A 24,740-nucleotide genomic window follows, 5' to 3' on the forward strand; every position below is an offset into this window, starting at 1 on the left:
CTGGATGGTTGCTTGGAATAAGAAGCCTGCTGAGATTGGTATAGCTGCTGAATGGGAGAAACTTCCATTAGGGGAGAGCTATCTTTTGCTGATCACAGCAGTACAGAGCAGATATCCCAAAGCTCCTGTGTCTCTCAGTGACTTATGAAAGCTGGACTTCAAGTTCCCAAGTAATTTTAGAGTGGCATTTCACTTCTCTTTCTCAATTTCTAGAACAAAAATAATGAGTATTCCACTAGTAAGGAGTGGGTGGCAATGGAGGAGTTAAATATGGAACATTCAGGGCTTATGTTCCCATGAGACATCTGTCTCACAGCAAGACTGTAAGTCTCTCGCTTCCCCGAACAAAACCAGAAGCATCTTATTAAAGCAACATTGTTGAAAAAAGTTTTCCCATTAGTGTCTAACATTACCTTCTAATACTTGCATATGTTCCTCCTGTTTGTAGTAAAACTCAGATGCTGAACTCCAGTAACAAATTTTTAAGTTTTAAAATATTTAATGAAAGAATAGTCCAAAATTTTTCTAACTTACAGTAAAAACAGTTTTGCCTACCTGCTTTCCATTTAGAAAATCTGACATATTTTAAACTAGCCTTGTGGTAACACTAAATGTCCCATATTTATTTAGTGGTGTTAAATAAAATTCGCCACTCAGCAGGGCCAGCTACAAAACATAAGGCTTACTGACATGTTTTTTCTTCCTAAAATCAGACTTGTAATTCAATTATGTACTCATAGGGGGAGAAAATAGTGCATGTTCCAGCCAGCAGCCCCCATTGTCCACATGTGCATTCTCAGATCAAACAGATCTAATAATTCCTTGTTAAAGTCATCATTTCCCATTAGATGAGCAACTGTGGCTGGTAAAAGGTAATGGTTACAGTGTGTTACACAATTAACACAGTGTGAAATGAACTGAAATATGTTTTCTAAAGATGATTTTAAACAGAAATGGAGTATTTAGGCTCTGTGTTTCAAAAATACAGATCCAAATGTAGGCTGTGCTGAATGTTTTCACAAAACTGACAGTGTGCTCACTCACACCAGCTCTTCTACCACACATTAAAATTAGTACGTTGTCAAAAGCCTATCAGATATTCTTTAGGGCTATGAAAGAGAAAGCTTGCATTAGACGAAAATCACTTGAAGTTGTCCACATATACATAAATGATGGAAATGTTTTCAGGCTTTGTAATGGTTTCTGCCACAAAATGTACTAAAAAATCAGATAATCGCAAGGACTAAAATGGATAATAGACAGCAAGTTTAGTGTAAGTAGAATGAATTCAGAAAATTACATTGCTCTGAAGAAAAAAACCAAAACAAAACCCTAGCAAAACCATGAGTGAACAGTTTACTGTGTTTTCTACATGATATGTGCCAAATTACCCCAGTATAACTCCCTCCAGTAGTCAGTGAACCACAATATCCAGCAGGTCATCAATACAGAAGTTGCTTATCAATGCATGCAGCTTCTGTCTGTCAATAAAGAGAGCGGCCTGGTAGCAGATATCTGATCTGAAAAAAAAAAAATTAAATAAATCTATAAGTCCTTTCATGTAATAGAGTATTTTTACTAGCTGTAAGGTAAATGCAATTCCATGGAATTTAAGGCAATTAGACCTTTTAATATCTTACCTGGCAATGACACCTTGCTGGAAGTTGATAGAAGGAGCTCTGGAAGATAATGTTGCAAGTCCTGTTCTTCAAGTGCATAAATCCTTAAGGTCAACTTTTTAAGATTTATGGTCACTCTCCCATGGGTAGGTGGTGACTGTTACATGCCAGCTCCAAGCCAGAGTAGTCAAAGCCAGGTGAGACTCTAGAGCCATTTAGACAGCCCTGTATGTGACTGCATCCCTGGTAATAATCTTTTCTTTGGTATAAACCAGTCTGACCAGTTCAGAGCACTGGGAAGGGTCAAGTACTGTGGCGTATGATGCACGGACTCCAGGAGCAGATCGAAGGTATGAAGACACTCAAAGACACCTCCAAGACACTTTATTAAAATCAAGCAAGTCTTCTATACCTTTACAGGGGGCTGACATGTCAACCTGTAACTATGCTCAGTAATTTTCCACTCAGCTTTTTTTTTATTACAGACACAGCAACTTAGCAACTCTCTTTATCTACAAGGCCACAAGCTCTGAAGACTACTCTGTATCTTAAAGTTTCTCTTCTTGCTCCCATGGCTTCCTTTCAACAAGCATAACTGTGACTCTCTCCCAAGGTCGGTTTTCGCTCACTGATGCTGTTGAGCTAGCTCAAGACATACCCACAAAGTACAAGTGACAACCTCTGACCATTTAGAAAATTCCTGAGGTGCTGTTGTGCTCAACAAGACAAATATCCAACCCTGAGGTGGCCCTTAGGAGTCTTTGGTGGCAAGAAGCCCCATGTTAGCCAGGTGCAAAGATATGACTAAGCACCTCAGAAAAGGATTTTAGAAGATTGCCATATAGTGTGGTAGAGAGAATCAGGCTGAATCTGGAACATGGGCAGCAGTGCTCTGCAGTGTCCCTTACTATAACAAAATTAAGTTCAGCTTCCAGTCAGGATGAGATCTGGACATTTAGTAATTAAGTTACACAGAAAAATAAAAAGTGACAGATGTGTCTTCCTCTTGGGACAGGAAGACCTGTCAGGTGAAGGGGTACAGAAAATAGATATGGGAACAAAAAGACACTCAAAACCAAGTGTCTACAACTATATAATGGAGCACAGAACAGAAATCTCTGTAGCTACTGGGATAGGACAGCAAGTTTTATTATCTAGTTTTCTAGTTGCTCTCATGCTGGATTTCTTTTTCACAATTATTCTATTGCTCTTCTCTTGAGTATTGCTTACTGTATACCCTATGCTTGTCCTTGAGGCTTTCATTTTACAAGCCTACTAGGTATCAGTTATTTGATACAACCAGTTCAGAGCATACTTATGAGATACACATTTGTCCTAGCCCTAGGGTGCAGCAGCACTTAAATAGTTTTGAGATACTAGGTATTTTTTCTGTATCTCCTTTTCCTCCCTAAACTTCCTTTTTGTTACCCGTAATACACACCTTCAAGTTCCTGTCTCAGTTTAGCTAGTTTTTGGGACAGGGACTGTCTGTGTTTGTGGCTGCACAATGGCTGAGGTCACAGATCCCAATACACAAATAGTAAGTAATAAAAAGTAACATAACTAAATAATCACATGACAAATGTCAAAAAGCAATAGTTTAATTCCTCTTTTTGCAATGGTCTGAAGGGAGACAGAACCTTTTGTAGGACTGTTTCTATTGCAGTATGAATATTGCATTCTTTATGTTCCTTAGAAGTGGAATGAAGAGGTGTTTAGTTTTAAAGACGAAGAAGACAAGCCACAAAGTAATATATCTGCTGACTAGATCTTGCCTCTCAAAAACAGAGAAAGGAAAGACTGATTTGGCTATCTGGTCCATCTCATTGGAAAAATTCAGTAATGTTAGGCCTTGCATCTTTATGGAGCCTGTGATGTCCTTGGGTTGTGGTAGTATTCACCAAAATCCTGACAGAAAATCCGGTGACTCCAGTGTGGATCTTGTCACAGATTTCAGTAGGGTTGAAGTTAGGTATCACATGACCAGTCAGACATGTATCTGAGACTGCTCCAAAACTGAGTACTTTGAAACATGTCAGTGTTTTTATTTAAGCAAAGAATAACAGGAAATACAGACCAAAACCAGACCTAGCGTGAATACTTAGAACCCTTGAATCCCTCAGACGATAAATTTGACCTTGTAACTACAACCTCTGTGAAAATGATACAATGTAACTTACATGAGCAGCGAAATCCTAGAGCATGATATCTCATTCCATATTTGAAAATACACACAAAAGAAAATATCAGCTCTTAATTCAAACATCCTGTACCCATTTGCAGATGATATCTAGTTAGGTTACCTCAAATGATTGGCAGACAGACAGAGTTTACAGTCAAATCTTTTATAACCAGCAACTGATTTTCAGTCTACAGACCTTCCAAACTACTCTGTGATTCAGATTGTCTGTACATGATTTTTTAATACACTAAGGGCATTTGATAGTTCAAACTTGCAGAGAAAAGAGTGGCAACAATAGTGTTCTTCAATAGCTCTTTTCATAAACTTCAAAACAATGACCTGTAATTGTAGATGAAGAAATGTTGTTGTCTCTCAGCAGAATGGCTTTTCTTCAAGTGGAATATGTGCAATAAAGGCCCTTACGTAACTGTCTAGAGTAGTGGTGAAGGGGACAGAGGGAAGTGTGAGGATCTTCAAACAGGGCATGGAGAAACAGCCATGGGTAGGGAAAAGAGGCAGACCTATCTTCCTTCCCTGAACAGCAGGAAACAGCGTGAGTGAGAAGAGACTGGATGCAAAATCTGATGTGGTACAATACAAAAGAACTGCTTGGCAGTTGTTGTCTCTTCCCAGCAGCATAGTCATTGGAAAGGTGAGGTTCCACACTGTCCCCTACTTATGTTGGTTAACAGGGCTAATGAAATCAGAAATATAAATAATTGAAGAGCAGAAGGACCCATTTCTGACTGAATTTCTGCAGGAAATGGGTCAATTTATGCTGGTCAGTTTGTGAGGCAACTGAGAATAATTGGTATTTTGGTTCTGATAGTGAAAGACACTGCAAATCAACTCTGAGTGTATTGACTAATAAGTGAACAAGTAAACAGAGAGAGAGAGACACTGCCCTCTATTGCAATGTAAATAGTTTTTCTTCTGTTTAATTAATCTGTAGAATCATAGAACTATAGAATTATTTAGGTTGGAAGTTCACAGAAGGACAAATGAACCTTGAAGCCCATCACCTGTCAAGCTTGTCCTTGTGACACTGAACCCAAAATTTCACAAAATTCTTGCTTGGTTTATGACTGGCCAAACAGTAATCTTGAGTAACCAGACCCCTGTACTCAAAAGTCTTAAGGCCAAAATTGCCTTTGTTCAGCTGTTGTCTATCAGGAGAGGGTGTAAAATCTACACCTCTCACAATTTTTAACAATAAAACTCCAGGACACTTGAAAGGTCCTACTCTGCTTAAGTACTGACCACAATGAACATCTGAATACATAACATATGCCTAAGCTTGAGACATTTCTGTTCTTGAATCCCTGGAGGTGTTCAGTTTGGTCAGCTTTTTCAGAGCACATAGAAGAGAAAAGAAGAGGAATACTAGACTTAGAAAATGCAGCTACAATGGGTATGTTGACAGAGTAGAAAACTGAATGCACTTCTGTTTTATAGGCACGTGTTGTAACCCAATGGTTCTCATAGGAATGGTGAGGATGAACCCTGTATATTTTAAAAAGGAAATCTTTTAAGATTTAAGATAAAATTCTTTGAAGGAAAGAAAGGACTGAGGGCTGATTCAACTTAAACTGCAGTTGTCGTTAGATGTGTTTCAGAGAAAAAGATAAGACTGAGGGTTTGGAGACAACAGGTCAGGAGAAGAAACAGAAAACTTCTATTTCCAGCAATGTGCAGAAACAAAACCAGTGTTAAATGAAATCACTTCCTTTGTTCCAGATCAGGCTCCACAAATTCGTTCACATATTTCTTTACAGCCAGGCTTGAACTGACTTCACTTACCCCTGTGAACTTACCTCCCTTCAGCCCAAAAGCTGTGCAACTGTATCACATCAGTGATATTCTCACATTTAAATCCATCTGTCATCATTTCAGCTGGGATAGGGTTAATTTTTTTCTCAGTAGCTAGCACAATGATGTGTTTGGGATTTAGTATGAGAATAATGTTGATAACACACTGATGTTTCCAGTTGTTGTTGTTACGTAATGCTTGCTCCAATTCAAGGACTTTCCAAGTTTGCCATGCTCTGCCAGCGAGCAGGTGCACAAGAAGCTGGGAGGGAGCAGGGCCAGGACAGCCGACCCAAACTGGCCAAAGGGATATTCCATACCATAGAGTGGCACGCTCAGTGTATAAACTGGGGGAAGAAGAAGGAAGTGAGGGACGTTCAGAGTTATGGCATTTGTAACTGTTAGGCATGATGGAGCCCTGCTCTCCTGGAGACGGCTGAACACCTGCCTGCTGTGCAGGAATTCCTTGTTTTGTTTTGCTTGTGTGCATGGGTTTTGCTTTACCTATGGAACTGTCTTTATCTCAATGTACAAGTTTTCTCACTTTTACTCTTCCAATTCTCTCCCCAGTCCCATCGAGGGGGAGTGAGCAAGCAGCTGCGTGGGGCTTCATAGCCAGCTGGTGTTAAACCATGACACCATCACAGAGGTTTATTGGATCAGGAGAGTGTGTTAATGCAACTGTATGGCTTCCTCCTCATATCCATTCTGATCAGAGCACTGGCAAAGTCTGTTTCTGTCTGCAAGTAACCAAGTAGACCTGCACCTTTGTTTTCACATGAAGCTACTCCACATTATGATAGCCACATTGGAACCAGAGGTAAACAGAGAGCTGACAGCTAATAGTAAAGCAGTGTAAGAAATATTTGTAGGTGAGCTTTGTCTTTCAAATATTTTTTTGAATATTTAGCAATTAGCTAAAATTTTATAAAGAAGGATCAAATTCAGTTTAAAACTAAATTAACAAGATTTATTGATGATGAAAATGAAATAAAATTTATAAAGATTTAAATCCTTGTTTTGATGAGAAGATAGTAATAACATGTAATACAACCTTGCATAGCTTCTCTTAGGCATGTGGTGCCCGCTAAAATGTAGGATCCTCTCTTAGAGTTATAAAAAAGCCATTTCACCAAAGAGGAACCTCTGATCCAGACAAAGATTGTATTTGTGACACATGCGTGCTAACAGGCCAGAGGCAATGGCTACTTCTAATCCATTAGGAACTGTCAGCATAAATCCCAAAGTAACTACAGACATCCTGCTCTGGAGAATTATTTCACTCATTAAAAAGAAGGAATTAGGCCTATCTTAATTGTCACTAGTTCCAAGAGAAACACTTTTCTGGTTTGACTTTACACACAAAAATCTACTTAAGGTTTAAAGTTTATGACCTTCTTTCCTCCCAAAAACAGATAAATCACAAAAGTAACTCACTCCTTCAACACATTAAAGTTATTTCCTCTGGTGAATAATCTGGTGAGTCTTCTGTTTAGTCCCCAGTTAATAATTTCTTTAAACTTCTGTGATTTTAGTCTAAAAACTGTAACTGTAAAAATACCAACTTGGTTATTCTGGCAATTTTAAGACCCCACATGTGCCATCTTGCAATGATTTACAATATCATTAAAGAATACGAAAAGCTGATGATGTAACTTTGAAAGGAATAAGAGGAGGAGATACATTACTGAATACCAAAATCATCTCGATACATAGGGTGAATGGTCTGAAATCTGTAACAGGAAATTCAATAGAGACAAGTGCAGAGTACTACACTTGGGGCTGGTCTACACAGGTAGGTCAGTACAGCAAACTGAAGCATGAATTTACAGTACACTTGCTGCTGCATACTAACTTTTCATGCTGACACTCTTGCTAAGCAGTAAGTATAGCTCTGTGTGATGTCGTCTGCTCCACATGTTGCACAGAGCCACATTAGTGCAGTATCCGCAGGGGCAGCTGGCATAGAAAAGCTAGCGTGCTGTAAAGTTGTACCCTATCTTACTGCAATTTACCAGTTTAAGTACTCCCTTAGGTAGAAAAAATCAAATGCACAAAGAGAAAATGGGCAATTACAGGTTAGACAGCATCACTGTATAAGCAAGTTGTAGCCAGCATAACCGACATAGTCAGTGATAAATAATGAAAAATACCTATGGTGTTGGTATTACCTACAACGCTGTTACTGGTATATAGAAATAAACAGAAGACAATTATTTACATTCTGGTTTGCTTGCTGTTGGTGAGACATCAACCAGAATAGTCTGTTTTCTTTGGGGTTCCACACTTGAAAGGGTAGGCAAGTTTTAGAGTAGTCATGCAGTCAAACATGCTATGAGAACTGAGACTGCTTAGTCTAGAAAAAACATGGCTGATGGCTGAGTCTGGTAACAACCTTCAAAAATGTAAAGGAATGCTATAAAATAACCTCCTGTTTAGTTTTTTGGTCCAAGAGGATTTGGAAGGAAATAATCAGTCAGTTTGCAATGGCGATTTTCAGTACTAGCAGTTCGAAAGCATTGAGGTATACCATCCTGAGGGGTACAAGAGCAGGTCAACAATGGGAGCAAGGAGAAATAGTTTTATTACTTTCATTTCTAACATCAAGAGATGCCAGTTCCAGGAGCAAGAGTGAGAGTGAGAAAGAGAAAGAAACTGAGAGACTTCAAGAGCAAATTCCCTTGGGGAAAGGGCATAAGAACATATGGCTTGTGAAAAAGTGGCCGAGTTTTGGGCCAGATTACCTTGAGAAAGCATGGAATCAAGCACACTGAAGACTCCTAAAAAAAATAAAATCATAGTACAGACAAACATCTTTAAGTGTGATCTAAACATTCTTGAACCTTCTTCTGGTCACAATTCTGGTCTCAGAATTAGATAGCTTTGCAACTCCCTTTCGTTTATCTCTTTAAAACTATAGCAGTCATGCTAAAATGTAGACCTTCTAGTGGCCTGTACTTGGCTCAAATACATTGTTTGCAATTAGCTGTGGGGCAGCAACATCTATTGGTTGAAGTCTGAGAGCGGATTACTGGGTCTTTATTTTCATGTCTGCTCTTTTACCATCCAGTTTTCAGAGTCTTATTTAACTTAACTTCCTTGTCTTCTCTATATGTAAAAACAAATTATAATGTCATACTTATCATTGAAAAGAGTAATAAATAAACATGATGTTTAAAATTTTATATAAAATTATGCTTATTTATATGTGTCATTTTATTATTCATTTGCATTCATTTATTTAATTGGTGTTCTATGTACCCATCTATAATTTGCATTATCGAACAGGTTCTATACTGAATTTACAGCTTGCGTGCTATAATGGGCTGAACACATCTTATATAAGAAAACAGCTAACATAAAAAAAGAAGTCTTTGAGCTGACCACATTCCTCTTCCACAAAGACAGAATATGGAAAAGATCTAAAACTAGGAGATGAAAAATCAGTACCTCTTAGGGAAAGGGTGGACAGTAAATGTAAAGTATGGTAACTGGATAAACTAAAAGTTCTGGAAATTTACAAATACAGAATCTGAAAGGGGAAATTATGATAATAGAAAGAAATTGCCTTCTCTTGGCAACTAGCCATTAGATGTTCTAAGTCATAGAAGAGTAGCAAAGGGAACACAATGTAAAGCCTTTTTTAAAAAAATAATAGCTGGGGGAGAATAAGGGGAAGCGGAGGGAACAGAATAAGCCTACAGACTGGGAACTATATATGAGCCTGCTGCCTAGAAATATAGAAGAACTAGCAGGGAACAAATGGAAATGTGTGTATTTACTAGCAATGGCGTGAAATTCTATTATTGATTTGTTCTACCACCAAGCAAATCACTTTGCCTTTTAGTGATATTTAGACACAGGCAACAACTTTCCTTACATCAGTTCCCAGCCTTATGGATAAAGCACTTACTTATTTTTTTATGGATTACTTAAATCTTTACCTGAGGATTAATTGCAAGCACCACTACCACTTGTTACTTAGTATTTCTCAATGAGTTAATGCAATCATCTCATTAGTTCAAGTTTAGTAAACTATGTAATCATATACCTCATCTGCTCCTATGTGTACAACACATTTGTGTGGAGCACTACTCACCTGTGATTTGAAACAGGAAAAATTACTTCAAACAAAAAGCAGAGTAAGAAAAAACACATCAAACAGGGAAGGAGGCAAACCAGAAATCAATCAGAAAAGAATAATTAATTATTTCATTTCATGACATCACAGCAGTAGGCATAAGTAATTTGCTAATGAAGTTCACAGGTGATTCTTATATCTGTAAGGTTAGAAGTGTATTAATAATGGGCCTAAAGAGGTAGAGTTACAGAAAATAGTGTTGTAGGAAAGCAGCTACTAAGTTATCTGAAGACTGCTACTTCAAAACTCAAAGAGTAAATGAGAAAGAACACTGGAAAGCAGTATAATTAAGGCTTGCCATTTCTATAAGAAGTAATAGAAATTTTTTTGCAGTTTGAGACCTGAGAGAGACCATTGTAACTATGAACGTAGACGAATTGCATTAGAGAAAGGCGATGAGACCCTTTATCATTGGGATTCCATCTAAAATACTGTATTTGTTTCTAGTGTTTAACTGTAATAGAGACTGAGGAAATGAGAGCTGTTCTGAAAAGACCAGGTAATACCTGTGCAATTAGCAAAATTATCTAAATAGAGAAACTTTGTAAGAGTCCCATGAATAAATGAAAGAGATGCTTTTACCTCAATATGAGAAAAAACTTTCTTTCAGGGATCTAAATTCAGTAAGAGTATAGTCTGCCAGGAAAAAAAGTAGAAACTTGCTTGACACTTGCAGAACAATGACAGGAAATGTTTGAGGAAAATAATAGTTCATTGGGAAAGGAAGATATTACTTAATAACATGTTTCTCACTGTAATAGTTTTGATTAAAGAAATGATGGCAAATAAATTAACCTCTGATATGCAAAGGAGATACTATCATCCCATAATATGGGATGGTACTGGAAAATACCAGTGAGCTCTTGAGAACAACACAGTCTAATATTTGTGTTCAATACCCAATAGAGATTATTACTCCTGATTTCCAAATGGTTGCAGTTAATTTACTGAACCTCATCATCTAAAAGTTGACATAATTGTTCTTAAGTTATGGAAGGTTCATTTAGGAATCTCCTTGATAAAGTCTTATTGACACACAAGCTTTGTTGCTACTTACTGCCCACATTATTAACCGGGCATGATCTACAGGTCAGTAGCAAAATAAAACCAGTGCACTTAATATCACATGCCTATATATCAGTTTGTTTCATACAGTTTATGAGTGAACTCCACACGTGGAGGACTAAAATGAGTAACTGCTAGGCAAATGCCTTTCCTATATCTTTAGATATAAACAAAAAAAAAAAAAACCCTGCAAAAAAAAAAAAAACCAAACCAAAACCCCCCCCCAAAAAAAACCAACCAACTAAAACTGTCACAAATGCAAGATCATCATGGTCCCTGCCAGTCAAGATCTATTATTTCTGTTTTGTTCACCATCAGTAATAACAGTTCTGGATTCTAAACGCAGCCAGTTGAATGGAGTCCAGATTGTATGCCACTGGAGGGAGTATGTTGCAATTGTTGAAACTTCCTTACAAAAAAATTCCAGCTTTATTCTCAAGACCTCCCCACTTTATGATTAAACAAAATACTCTACTTCCACACAAGAAATTCAAAGATGCTTCATAAATATGATGTCATAAATTTCACCACAACTATAGCTATTAGATACTGTAAGAATGAATTAATATGACTTTTTATTCATGCTTCATAAGTGACCTCATTTTTCCTCAGGTTACCTGTTTCTAAGTAGGCTTTTGCATCTCATTTTAGATTTGCTGTGGCCTAGATTGGGAACTGAAGGTCTCATGTTATTTATGCCTTTGCCAACTCTGATTTTATGTATTTGCTGTGATGAACAGATCTATAAGTACACTGGCCTTCTCCCAGGAACTCAGTAGTCCCTCCATAAAGTACTGGAAGTATGTGATTTACTTTTTGAAATGGCTAATTTCTATATCTTTACTGACGTGTATGAATTATTTCAAGTTTATAAAAAATCTTTGGTCTCTAATTTGCTGTTAACAAGAGGCAGTTCATTTCACAGACCACTAAAGCCTTCCCTCATAGCAATACCTCTACCTGCTACATGGCTGAGGTACACTTTGAACTAGAAATAAATTCCATATATGCTTTATCTTCTCAAACCCTAACTATCACAGTGGAGCTATAGCTCTCTCAGATTAAAGTTCAAGTGAACCACTGCTTTGCTACTGATCTAAAGCATGTACGAAAACCTACATTTGTTTCTTTACCCAAAGGCAAACTAAGATAAAGGATTTAAAATTATGTACCTCATGCACAGGACATCAGTCCAAACTGAAGCAGAGACCCACCAGCTGTGCCCTTCAAACAGAATAAAAATATTGTATAGACATATTCCAATGAGAAAATAAACTGTACAAAACACAGTGATCTCCTTGTTAGTTTGGGTAACAATAGTACTTTAACTAATTAGCAGGCAATATAGAAAACAATGAAAATATTTTATTTTTAGCCATAGGATGCATCAATCCTTTTGGAGGGATTGTGCTACATGTATTCAATCATATTGTCAGATGTGGACTACCCAAGGAAACAACATTCTCATAGTTCTGCAATTTATTGTATCTTTAAAAATGACATTTTAATTTTAATCAGTGCTCCTTTCACAAACAGCAAAAAATGTTAACCTTATCCACAGACACTTTCTCAAATTTCTCTAGAGAACTAATTAATCTGTAGATCTGAGCATAATTTCAGTAAGATAATTCCCATTCTTAAAAACAAAAAAAAACCCAACCAAAACCAAAGAATAAAAAAAGAAATATTAGGCAATAGTCTGTGATTCCACTGTCAAAAGGTTTTTGAAAATAGTATTCATACTCATACATTAAAGTGGTAACATGGTAACTCATCAAAAGACATTAGTATAAATGATAATCAGGGATTCCATTTTTTAATACATCCAAAAAATATATCAGTTGCTTTACTTCTCATGAATTCCAGATGAGTACAGTGGAATCAGAAGTTTTGCAAAGGGTCAGGAATGCTTGTATTTCATTGATGTATATTTGAGTATTTTAAAATAGTACTTTTTGAGAACTGCTTATTTTAAAAATCTAATTTCATTTACAATATGCCTCAAATTCATAAATACATGATTTACAAGAACTATGCGGCACACTGTTTCACTCTTTTGAAAATTGGGAGTTCTTGGCATCAAAACTATTTCTGAATAGGTGTTTTATACACTTCTGTGTTATGCAGCTTCTAGCACAAGAGATCCTTGATGCAGCCATTTGATGTCTCTGGCAATGTTAGACACACAGTTAAGTGCAGATCACTAGAGACAAAATTCACTTCCATTCCTCGATGCAGTCAGATACAATTTGACCACCTCTGTCACAGAAGGACATAGAGGACCCATGTGATGCCAAGACTGCAGTTCAGTGTCTTCTGGTGAAGAGTAAGTCTTCAGATCAGATGCCTAAGCTTTAAGTTGGTTTTGCTGTAAAAGTAGCAGATATTTTGTAATCCCTGTTTTCCTCCACAATTCATTAACACATCATTTTCAGAGTAGTTTATGATATTCCTACAGGATTCGGGATGCATGAGGCTATAATGATTTAATCACAGTAAAACTCCCTTCTGACTAAACCCCTTGACCTACTTAAATCTCTAGACTAACATGCACCAGAACACTACAAAACTTCCATTGTGCTCTTCTATAAATAGAGTTTGAATACTTCTTAGTTTGTTGTAAATTAATACAGTATTTTGAATACAGAAAAAAAAAACCCAAATTTGAATAGTTTCTGACATTATACTTTTTAAGTAAGGGAAACTTTGAAAGACAAGATCTTTGTAAAGATGAATTTATTAGTTTGTTTGCTATCCATGCAAACTTGGGGAAGGGACAAAGCAATAAAACCTTGAGAGACTTCCTGAGGGAAGAAAGTATATTTTCTGTCCCATGCTGAAGTACTTTGATAAACGTAACAAGTGAAAGGCTTTCAGCTTTCCATCACTGTTTAGAACTTTGATCAGTGATTTTTGCAACGTAAAACCACCTGATTCCTATATCCTGGATTCCTTTTCTCAAAAGCACAGAAGCCAGCACATAAGTTCTATCACTGACCCATCCAAGGCAAGTTTAATATATTGATCGTTGCTCAAGCACATGATCCCTGTATTTTTGCAACAGGAATAATTGGTTTCATTAAAATATCCCTATTTGTGACTTCTCTATGTAGTGAAAATTAGACACAAAGCATGCTTTAAGTATCTTTTTTTAAAAAAGTGAACAAAAAGGTCTCTTCTTTTCTTAAAAATAAAGAACTCAACCTTTTTTAATTCTAAAAATATACCTTTGGACATATACACCTTTATTATGTCTAGAATTAGTAAGTTATAGTGAGGCAATATTTGCCTGGCCTAGCACTCCATTAAGGCATTGTTCATGTGCAAGACCCATATACCCATACGTATATTGTTTAACTGAATTAACACATTCATGTTCATGAAATTCTTTTTTCAAATGGTAAAACAAAAAAAAAAATTAACAAAGTTAGCAAACACGAAATATATCCCAAAGAGATTGAATGAAATGCAATGAACTAGTACCTATGTAACACATTATGTATTTTGATATTACATCACTGTTTCACAACCAGATCACCAAAAGAACTCTTCCAAGTTCAAACTCAAGAATGCTCATGAAGAATAGCAAGGTTCTCAAAGCCTTAAGACCAAAAAATTATATGACTGACTGTGACAGAGGCAGATAAAGTACCAACTACCACAATTAAAAGGATCAAAACATTGCACGATGAATAATTCCTTTTTGTATTGATGTTACTTGAAAAATAGATAAATAAATACATATGAACAGAATGTATATACTTCCATATATGGAAAGCTTAAAAAAGAATAAAATAATGAAACCATACCAATAATAGTATTGCACATCCATTTTTCAGAAATATAAACTAGAACACAAAGCATGTAATGCTCAGTTGTAATACAGATCGCTAAGATTGCTAATCATATTTAACACTGGAATTCTACATACTATTAAATGGAAATCTGTATTGAACTCAATAGCAGAATTCCCACTGACTTTAAGAGAGTCAAGATTTTACTCTTGGTCATAGCACAAATTACTGTATGGTTTATATTCAGAACAGTTACTTTCCATAGAGCACAAATAAGGAAACACTACCAGTACGATCACAATCCCTGTCAAAGAAAAAACAAAAAAAATGTATCTCAGCATATTCCTGAATGAGATCAGAATCTGGACTGTATGGCTGTATGGCTTGGAAAATTTCTTTCTCCAAATCTACACAGGGTCCAGGGTCACAAGTTTGTTCTGGGAAATGTCATATATAATGAAGAAATTCCCACAAGTGTATCTGTTTGAAGAAGCCAAAGCAATAATAATATGGAAGTCTCCTCTCCTACTTGCACATCAGTGGGAAAATATTTACTTGTCAATAATGTTATCCATTTGCTTTGTTTCATTCTCATTTAGGTTCTGCATATTTCAGTGAGAGGTCCACAACTGGAAGTTGTACCGAACTTCTTAATTTCTTGAAACATTACTGGAGTGTTTATTAGGACTTTAGAGGAGCTGTTCATGGTGCTGTGCATGTGTGGAAGCTGACCCATACCTGTATTCACAGCTTTGACACGAGAGCACAGAACCTGGGGGTGAGGGTGGAAGGGGGAAGAAAGCATTGCCAGAAATGATAATATGATAATTTTGAAAGATATGAGATGAAATACTGAGCTCTTCTTTGGGCAGCCTTCTTTTAGGTGTGGACTTGCTACAGTTGCTGGTTATCTGGATGCTTGGGGTAAAGTATGTCACTATACACAAAAAAGTAAATATATAAAAGCTATGAGCTTTTTGTTTACAGGAAGAAAATTCCCTTGTACCATAAAAAGGGATCTCTTCATTCCATAAAGAGAGATCAGTGCCTCAGAGGAGGCTAGAATTAAGGCAAAGACAGGCCTGTGCTCACAGAGAGAGGCTCCATGTTTCCCCACTTTTAAATGATAATGATTCATTTTAAACAAAGCCCTGCTCCTATAATTTCTTATCCTGGTGGGGAATTCCACTCAAGCTAGCAAGACCCTTCAGTAATAAGATCTGCTTGCTAGGAATAGGGCCTGAGAAATTTTTATGCGTTCTACATATATGTCTATAGGTATTTGCACACACACGCGCACAGGTGTACATATACACACACAAACATGCACACACACAGATTTATAAATATATGTATATATATGTACATACACAAAGAGACAATATTGAAAACCATGTCAGACTTGGAGTGTTATCGGCTCGTCAGAATCATTTAAACTACTATCTACGCAGTACATATTGAAACTCAACTTTAAGATTTTTTATTTTTATGTACAGTTCATTTTGTTTCTCTGGAAATAAAATATCTAAATACAGACAGACTGTAATGTTGTATATGTATAGCTTTCAACAATACTTTAGCTGAATAAATGCTTTGTACATAGTTCTGTCTTTTAATGGAGTTTACAGCTACATTGATAAAATGGATTCCTCATTTCCTTGATTGTTTTTAACCAATAACAAGCAGAGAGACAATTACAAGTTAATATTAATAAGCAGCTCAAATAACACTGGTTAAATTATGTACAATACAAACCATTCATACAAATGATGACTAGGATATTGAATTTCTTACAATATTTTGTAATAAAGATAAGACAGCCACTTATAACTTACATGTTCTCCGCCAGACATTTTCCTTCTTAGACATCAGTTGGAGAGTTTTTAAGTATCTTAGGTGGCCTAAACTCACCAGGTTTAAATAATCAGAGCTTAAAGAGTCAGAGAAACATGAAACCAGAATGTCTGCCCATCTTTACTAGGAACAGGCTCGCTCCATGGAAAAAGAGCCACCTAACACCACCTCAAATGTGCCTACTGTGTGCTGGAAAAAAGTCATGATGCTTTGCTGTGTTCATATAATAAGGAATACTGAACTCTAGTCACACATTTTTCCCATTTTAACAAGTATTTACTCCTACAGTATTATTTACCAGTACAGCTACTCCAAGCAGTAGAATGCATGAGGGGGGATTATTGATTGGTGTGTACACAAAGGACTTTCAAAGTGATTTCCATAACAGTCTGTGTTAGAAACCATTCTCTGTTTAGTTAATCCATTTTGCTTGATGATAGGCTATCCTGAAACCTTAGGTATCAGACAATGAAAGCTCTCTTTAACAGGAATCTCAATAGATGTGAGCTGAAAAGAGTGTGTGTCTCTGTGTATGTGCATGGTTTTATTTCAAATCCGTAGTGATTTACAGCTAGATTGATACATGGAGCTGACTGGGCAAAAATTACATTAGATTGTTTTCCACTAACATATTTGCAGCCGTTTGACATCAGCAGCAGCAGGTAGACACATTCCAGGCAATAGATGTGGCCTTCCTCCTTGAGGTTACAGCCCTGTCATACAACCTCTTTTATTCCCCAGGCTTCAGTCTCAGACACGTGTTGGTCCTCACCCTGATGGGAAGTAGGGTGTGTCACTGTGGTAGTTGTAATCGGGACACACCTTCTGTACTAGTTTATAATCTGTACTATAAAAGGAAATGTAAATACAGATTACTTTAAAGGGCTTGGAGCAGAGCCATGACACGTGGCTCTGGGTCTGCTCCTGATAACAGGTTTTTGAAGGGTCATAGTTGCAGAGTGTGTTCTTGGTAGCCTTGTCAACCTTTTCGTACTCAATTCGACAGTTAAAGGACTTGGAATCTTTGGCATCAATCACCGTCTGTTGTGCCAAGTCAAATTCCACTATTTTTGTAGGGGGCACTAGGCTCACAGATACATTCCCTTGACCAGTGGAGTTATGCCTGAAGTAAACACTAAACGTCCCATTGCCATGGTCAACGATTTTCCCTGTTATTAACAGATTTAGCTTCACAGTCTTGATGTTGGAATGAAAATCGCCCCAGCCAAACATTTTCTTAAATTTCCCAGTCTTGACGATGGGCCGTCTCTTTGCTCTAGGCCGAGGCTCTTGCAGGTCTGTGGAGTTCCTCAGCCAGTCCCAGAGATCTTGCTCAGAATAAGTTTCTGGGGCATCGTATCGCAGGTCCAAGTCTGTATCATTTTCCTTTCCACGAAAAGTCTGTGACAGCAGTCGGCTGATGGACAAGTCTTTGCTACTTTCTGTCCATATGTGCTTTAGTGTGGATTTGGAGCTTCCTGATTTTAGAAGTTCTGTTTTTCCTCCATTTGTTAAATTTGCACACGTAACCTGAAAAAGAAAGAAGGGGGAAAAAAAGGAAGGATATATTGAGATATGTAATACAAAATCCATCATTCCCACCTGAGACCAAAATGATCAGATTTCAAAATCATAGGGAATTTATTTTATTTTTGAGAAATTAAATTATATCTCTGTATTTAGTAAAACAAAACAGAAACACCTGTTTTCCTCTTCTTTTGTAGTAGTTTTTACTTTGTTCTCTTTTGCAGGTCTTTTACACTGGCCTTCAGATTTAATCCCAGCCATTCACATTATTCTTCAGCCTGAAAGCTACTTCTGTTATGATGCCTGTAAGTGATGAGTATGTAACATATTACTGCAAAAACTAAGGTACACAGCTATGTCATCCTCCTGTCTGCATGTGGCTTCCACTGGCCATTTCTCAGGGTGAAGTACTCTTGCTTGAATGTTCCCTCTGCAAAGTGACTGTGTCTTCTGCCATCTGGGCCATATCAATCTGTTGCTGGCCCTGGAGTCCAGTGTCAGGGTTCTGCCTTAGTGGTGCCAGCCTGACCATGCTCAGAGTCCATGTCATTATAAATCTAATAATAGTAATATAATTTTCCTACTCCTTTTGATGAGTGCATATTGGTCTGTGTTCTTGATAGGGACCTTCAGTCACAATGAAAATAGAAGTAATAGAATAATGAAAATGTTAATCAACAGCTGTATGTACTGTGTGCTGTATCTCAGTTAATGCAAGAGGAGTCACAGTCTTATAGTCCCTTACAGATTAGCTACTGATTTGCCTTGTCTGTATCTAGTATGACAAGCATTTCTCCTTTGTCACTTCTTTATTCACACCTTCCTCCACAAACCAAAAAGTGATCTATGCAAGACAGAAATCCATTTGTGTATTTAAAAGAAAAACAGGGCCACAAAGTTAAAAGTAATAATAAAAAAATCCTGCAAAATCAGTTTTAAAAAAGACACAATCTAGCAGCAAGTTCTTACAAAATCATAAACTTCAGACATAGTTTTCTACAGAATTTAGTGTCAGAGCAATTTGTCTTATTTATATTTTTTCTCTTTGCCTTAATTGTGTGGAAAACAGAGAACAGATGCAGTCTCGCAGCTGCCTAACACGCAGCACTGGTAGAGAACTCTGACAGAGCATAGCAGGGAGGGCTGGAACTGGCAGGGGCAGTGGGTGGGTGGAAAAGGACTGACAATATCCTTAGTCCCATTCCACCTAAAAATTCGCACCAGACACACTGCCACGTTTTTTGCATTTGAACTGCTCTGAAGAGGCCATCAAGTTTCTTATTTCTCTTTTCATGGCTACACAGGAGACTCTGAATATGCCTGTTTTATTCCTCCGTGTTCTGGCACTGATTTACGCGCTTCTATCATACTTGCAGTTTTATCTTTCTCTTCACTTAAAAATGAATTGAGTGTATTCCCAACCCAGGAAACCCATTGGAAACCAGCTAGTATTTAAATCATGTCCCCTGCCTACTGGTACAACTGGAGGTATATGTCAGGGAGGATATCTATCACAGCATGGCCTTTTCATTTTCTAACAATTGTGGAATTGAAGCATGCTTTCATTAGTTTCAGCACTTTTTCAAGGTCAGTTGAAGGCACATACAAAAAATCAGTCTAAATTGTCTTAAAACACTGATCAGATAGGAGGAAAGTCCTGAGCCTTTTACAGTAAATAAATAGGTAAATAAATCCATCACATCCCACACTGTACCTCCCCAGTGTATTTCAGGTTGGTGAGCCAGTAAGGATAAAAGATAAAATATGGGGGTTTTTTTGGATTTTTTCAAAGAGATTACCTCCTCCTCTTTTGAATGGAAGGACTAAAACATAGACTAGCATTTTGATAGCCAGTTTGTAGATGCCTCTTACCATAAACACAGTGAGCCAGGAGAGAAGCTGTAATGAAATGCACTGATGGTGCACTGCTTAATGAAGCAGCAATGAAGATGTCACAGGGAGAAAGAGACTCAGAATATAATTTTGCTGTGGCATATGGGGAAGGAGTGCAAAATAAGAAAAGAAATGTGTTTAAAAGGAAAAATGTGCCTGTGTAGCATTAATCTGTCAACCTGCTATGAATCTAAGCAGTTAGCTAGCACAGCTAGTATACCTGCAATCTATTTTTCTGTGCCACTATATTTTTCTGTGCTCACAGCTTGGTTTTCCTTTGTTTTCCTTTCTGCATCCAATGATTTACATTTCATAGGATTACACTATAAGTTCCACATAACAAGATGTAATGGTATAAAAACCTTTTGACGAAACGGTCTCTTTTTCTTCAGATGTATAAAACCGAACACCCAGGAAAGGAAGGAGATATTTCTGAAATGGTTGCTGACTGATCTAATACATGTGTTTTTTTGAAACCAGTATATTTCATGGATATGGATGATTCAGATTCCATGCATGCTATACTGCTTCATACCTGATCTAACAAATACAATTGATTGTTACTGTCATCGATTTTGTAATACCTGAAAGACTTCTGGTCATGCAGTTAGCCCCAAGACCTCTGTTTGCAATTTTCAGCGTGGGTAACTGGCTGCATACGTGATTAAAGACCTGAACCTGCCCTCCCTAGTCAAGTGTCTGTGTAAGCATTAGAAAAAAGAGCCCACAAGGGTTAATAAAAAGCTCTAGAATTCATTGTTCTTCACTAACATTTTCCAGACAACTGCTTTTCCATATACTGTTAGTATACTGTGTGCTGTAGAAAGTAGCTATATGTATCCTCAGAGACTTGCACACCCAATAATACGGAGCATTGCTGTGTAATAGAATTTCTGCAAATGCAGCAGTTATTTTCACATGAACTAATCCACAACCTTCTTCGCTCTCTCTGCTTTTCAACCACAAGGCTGCAATAATACAGGAAAGATCATGCAAATCCATGAGATTTTGCACTTAGTAGTGTGAAAACTAGCTTACTGAAACATAGACCTATTTTAGTGGTACATGAAAAAAGAATCTACTTAAAATGGCTTATGGAGAGCTAAAACACTAAGCAGCCCAAATTCTTTGGTGGCTTTTTTGTCCTCTTCCTTGAGTATATTTGCATATAATTCAGAAACTTGCATACTCTATCAATTAGCTCAGTGTAACTGGAGTTGCCTTCTTTTCCACAGCCAAGTGTCCGTCCTAGACAAAACATTTAAAAGTTTGGCCCACTAGTACTGGGCCTGGCTAGGATAGAGTTAATTTTCTTCATAGCAGCTCACATGGTAATGTCCTTTAGCTTGTTGACCCAAACACTGGTAGCACACAAATGTTCTAGCTCTTGCTGAACACCGTTCGCGCAGCATCAAGGCCTCTGTTTCTCGCTTGGCCCCTCAAGTGAATGGATTGGTGGGGTGCACAATAGGTTGGGAGGGGACACAACTGAGCAGATGCCCTGAACTAACCAATAAGACATTCCATACGTTATAACATCAGGCTTAGCAATTAAAAGGAAAAGAGGAAGTTTCAGGGAGAGTTAGCCATCTTTTGGTGAGGAACTGGCTGGGCATCACTCTACCCATGGGAGGTAGTGAGTGTTGCCTTTGCATCACTTGTTTTGTTTTGCTTTCTTCTGTCTTCTTCCACTTATCCTTCACTTATTAAACGTTTCTTATCATGACCCCCAAGTTTCCTTGCTTTTATTCTTCCTTTCCTCTTCCAGTCCCACGTCCCACTGGGGAAGAGGGGGGAAGTGAGCAAGCAGCTGTGTGGCGCTTAGTTGCCCACTGGGATTAACCCACACCACCAATACAGTGAAATATATCAATGTTGCAGAACAGCTGAGGAAGGGGATTTCCTCCATGACTGCATAGCTAGAAGTGGGTTTTAATTTTATGGTATCAGAAGTGTCTGCACAGAACAACAGTAAGGAGCAAAAATATTTAGATATGCTTATCCAGTGCTACAAATGTCAGTGGAAAAGCACTCAGTAAGCATGGCAGGCTGACCTTTGGTTCCAGTCTTGTACTTTTAAGGGAAAGTACAAATTTCCACTACCTAGTAAAGTTTACTGGTATCAAAAAGGTACCAGAAGCTGCCTGCCTGGTAACTTTGTTCCAACAAATAATGACAAATTGTTATTCCATTTCTTCTTCTGCTTCTAGGACGGAGCAGACAGTGGTTTCACTGGGCACAATATCCCAAAGCATCGTTAAAAAAGACAGGAATTGATCTGTAATTCAAGTTTTACTCCATTAAAACATAATACTCCATTAATTATGTATCCTCCTTTTTGATGGTGACTAATTATTTATTATGATGTTTAACATCATTAAATGTATTTTAATGAATATATGTAGTTTATTTAGGACTTCCTAAAGTAAAGGTAGTTTATTTGTCTCAGAAATTTTGGCGTTGTCTTTCAAGACACTGAGCCCCAAATGCTTTGGCAGGTCAAACCTGAACATTTGGAGCAGAGAAAACAAAGTTGGAAAGGGATGTCTGGAAGCCATGAAATCCTCAAGTGGTGATTTAGGTCCTCTTCTCAGTGAAAAATCAACCACAGCTATGTTAACATTAATTTAAGACTGATCAATTTGAGATTTTAAAAAATAGTCATTCAAAGAGGTACAGAATGCCTCTTGATTTCTCACTCTTTTATTTTAGCTCTATTACAGTTCATTACCTGTAATTACAGTATTGGTTTAGAAATTATGTATTTATTCCTCTGAATGCATGACTACTTGAGGGCAAATGAAAACATAAACAAACAATCTAATACTCAGGATAGAAAATGTCTCTCTTCAGGTAAACAACTAATCAAAACCCAGATCGTTTTTGCTGGCATAGTACTGTAAGAATTTGGCAGCACTGTGCTTGAGTATGCTTTGTATAAAAGAGTTCAGAATTTTCTTTCCTCAGCCAGATATTTCAGATACAGCATGGGTAGGAGAGTACTGATGGGCATAACTATAAACTGGACCATTATCAAGGCAGGACAGAACTCAGAAAATTTTAGTTGGGTCCTGTTTCTTCATATTAATCCTGTTTATGTAATGGGTGGAGAAAAACCTGGACCTACTTTACTATTCTACTTGGATCGATTTTTTTTTTTTCCTATACCTGTCTACGCAGTGTACAAAGTTACTAGTGGCATGGAAAGATTTTATTCAGTGAGTAATTTCCAGACAAGTCAAAGCCAATATTCTGCAGGAATTTGACCATAACCAAAGAAACTGATAATGGAGATATGATTATAATGGGAGGTGAGTAAAACACAGTGAGGGACTTGTACCTGTTACAAACTGACACTTTGGAAAGGGAGTACAAACATGGAAACCCATGCACATTAATACTGCACAGAAACAGACCTCTCTGGTTTTAACTTACAAGCCTTTTTGTTACATGACATGAAAAGAATCAGGATTGGTCAATAAAAAAATGCAAACTCAGATGAATCTGACAAATGGAACAGAAAATCGTGATCAGCTGTGCCAAATGAGAACACAGAAGTGGCTATGCAGGATCAAACCAAAGACTCGTTTAGAAAAACATCTTGTCTCCAATAGCAGCTATAAGAGGTGGTGCCTGGAGAAGAGCAAGAACATGGCAAGCATATGATAGTCCCCTAATTTCTTCTCAACTGTCAGATTCCTAAATTTCTCTGCTAAATATTTTTTGTGTGTATCTTTTCTGTTTTAGTAACTCTCAGTAGACTGCTCTTCTGTGCATTTGTCCACTCTGACCCTTTGTAAATTTTTAACCTCCATGACAACCTTCAGCAATGAGTTCCACAGTTCTGTTCCCTTTTACTGTTTGTTTTGAACCTGGCTCCTGATGCCTTCTTTGGAGAACCCTTCATTCCCCAGATGGAAAATTCAGTCTCTATCCAAATTTCCCATGCTCCTCCTTAATTTTCTTTGCTACTACACTTTACAAATTTTTTCTGCAAATATCAGTGAGTGGAAAATGTGATGATTTCTAGCTACACAAAGAAGCCTACTTTCAGCCCACCAGTACATGCCTCAGCTATATCTATTCATAGTAGTAAAGAAATGTTGATCACTTTTCCAACCCTGAGTGCTAGCCTCCTGGGTCACAGAAATAATCCATTGTATGGAAGCCATTCTATACCTATACATTTAAATTCCCTTTCTGTCCTTTTCTGAAACATACTCAGTTCTACTCAAAGTTCTGTCTTTAAGATAGGGAAAACAGAATTGCACATGGTATTCAAAACGTGGCAGAACCATGGTCTTGCATGATGGCAAATGACCTGTTACTTTATAGAAGTATATATATATGTATAAATATATATATTTATATATATAGAAATACATATATAGAAGTATAAATAGAATAAAATTCTATTACACTTTTTTCTCTACTAATTCATAATATTTTATTTGGTTTTGGTCACTAATAAGCAGTTAACTGATGCTTGCATGGAATGGTCATAAACCTAAAATCTCACTCCTATTCATATATGAAGCTGGGATTTATTTTTTCCCCATGTGTTTCACATTACATTTACTACCACAGAATTTCATTCCTTAGTGTACAGCCTATTTAGTAATTCTGATAAGATATTTCTGCCATTCCTTACTGTTGGCTCTTATCTTTTCTATGCTGAAATATTTTGTCATCAACAAACTTTCTCACTCACCTTTCTCAGGTCATTTACAAATACATTGCACAGAAAAGGTCCTTGCACAGAGCCCTGCAGAATTCATATGGTGAGCTCCTTTCATTACTGACCATATTAAAAGAAGTATCTGAAGTTCTCAACAATCTTTTTTAAAATGATCACT

General features: G+C 37.2%; 1 protein-coding gene across 2 annotated transcripts in view; it reads right to left on the reverse strand.

Annotated features, from left to right (window-relative positions):
* Positions 1-16,067: 16,067 nt before the first annotated feature.
* Positions 16,068-24,740, reverse strand: part of NXPH1 (neurexophilin 1) — a 142,331-nt gene continuing 133,658 nt past the window's right edge. For both annotated transcript variants that reach the window (XM_055806955.1, XM_055806956.1), the window contains exon 3: positions 16,068-17,994. In XM_055806955.1, the coding sequence (XP_055662930.1) occupies positions 17,233-17,994 (762 nt within the window). In that variant the 3' untranslated portion in view covers positions 16,068-17,232. The remainder of the gene's footprint in view (positions 17,995-24,740) is intronic.

Source organism: Falco peregrinus, chromosome 5 (genome assembly GCF_023634155.1).
Source record: "Falco peregrinus isolate bFalPer1 chromosome 5, bFalPer1.pri, whole genome shotgun sequence".
NCBI lineage: Eukaryota > Metazoa > Chordata > Aves > Falconiformes > Falconidae > Falco > Falco peregrinus.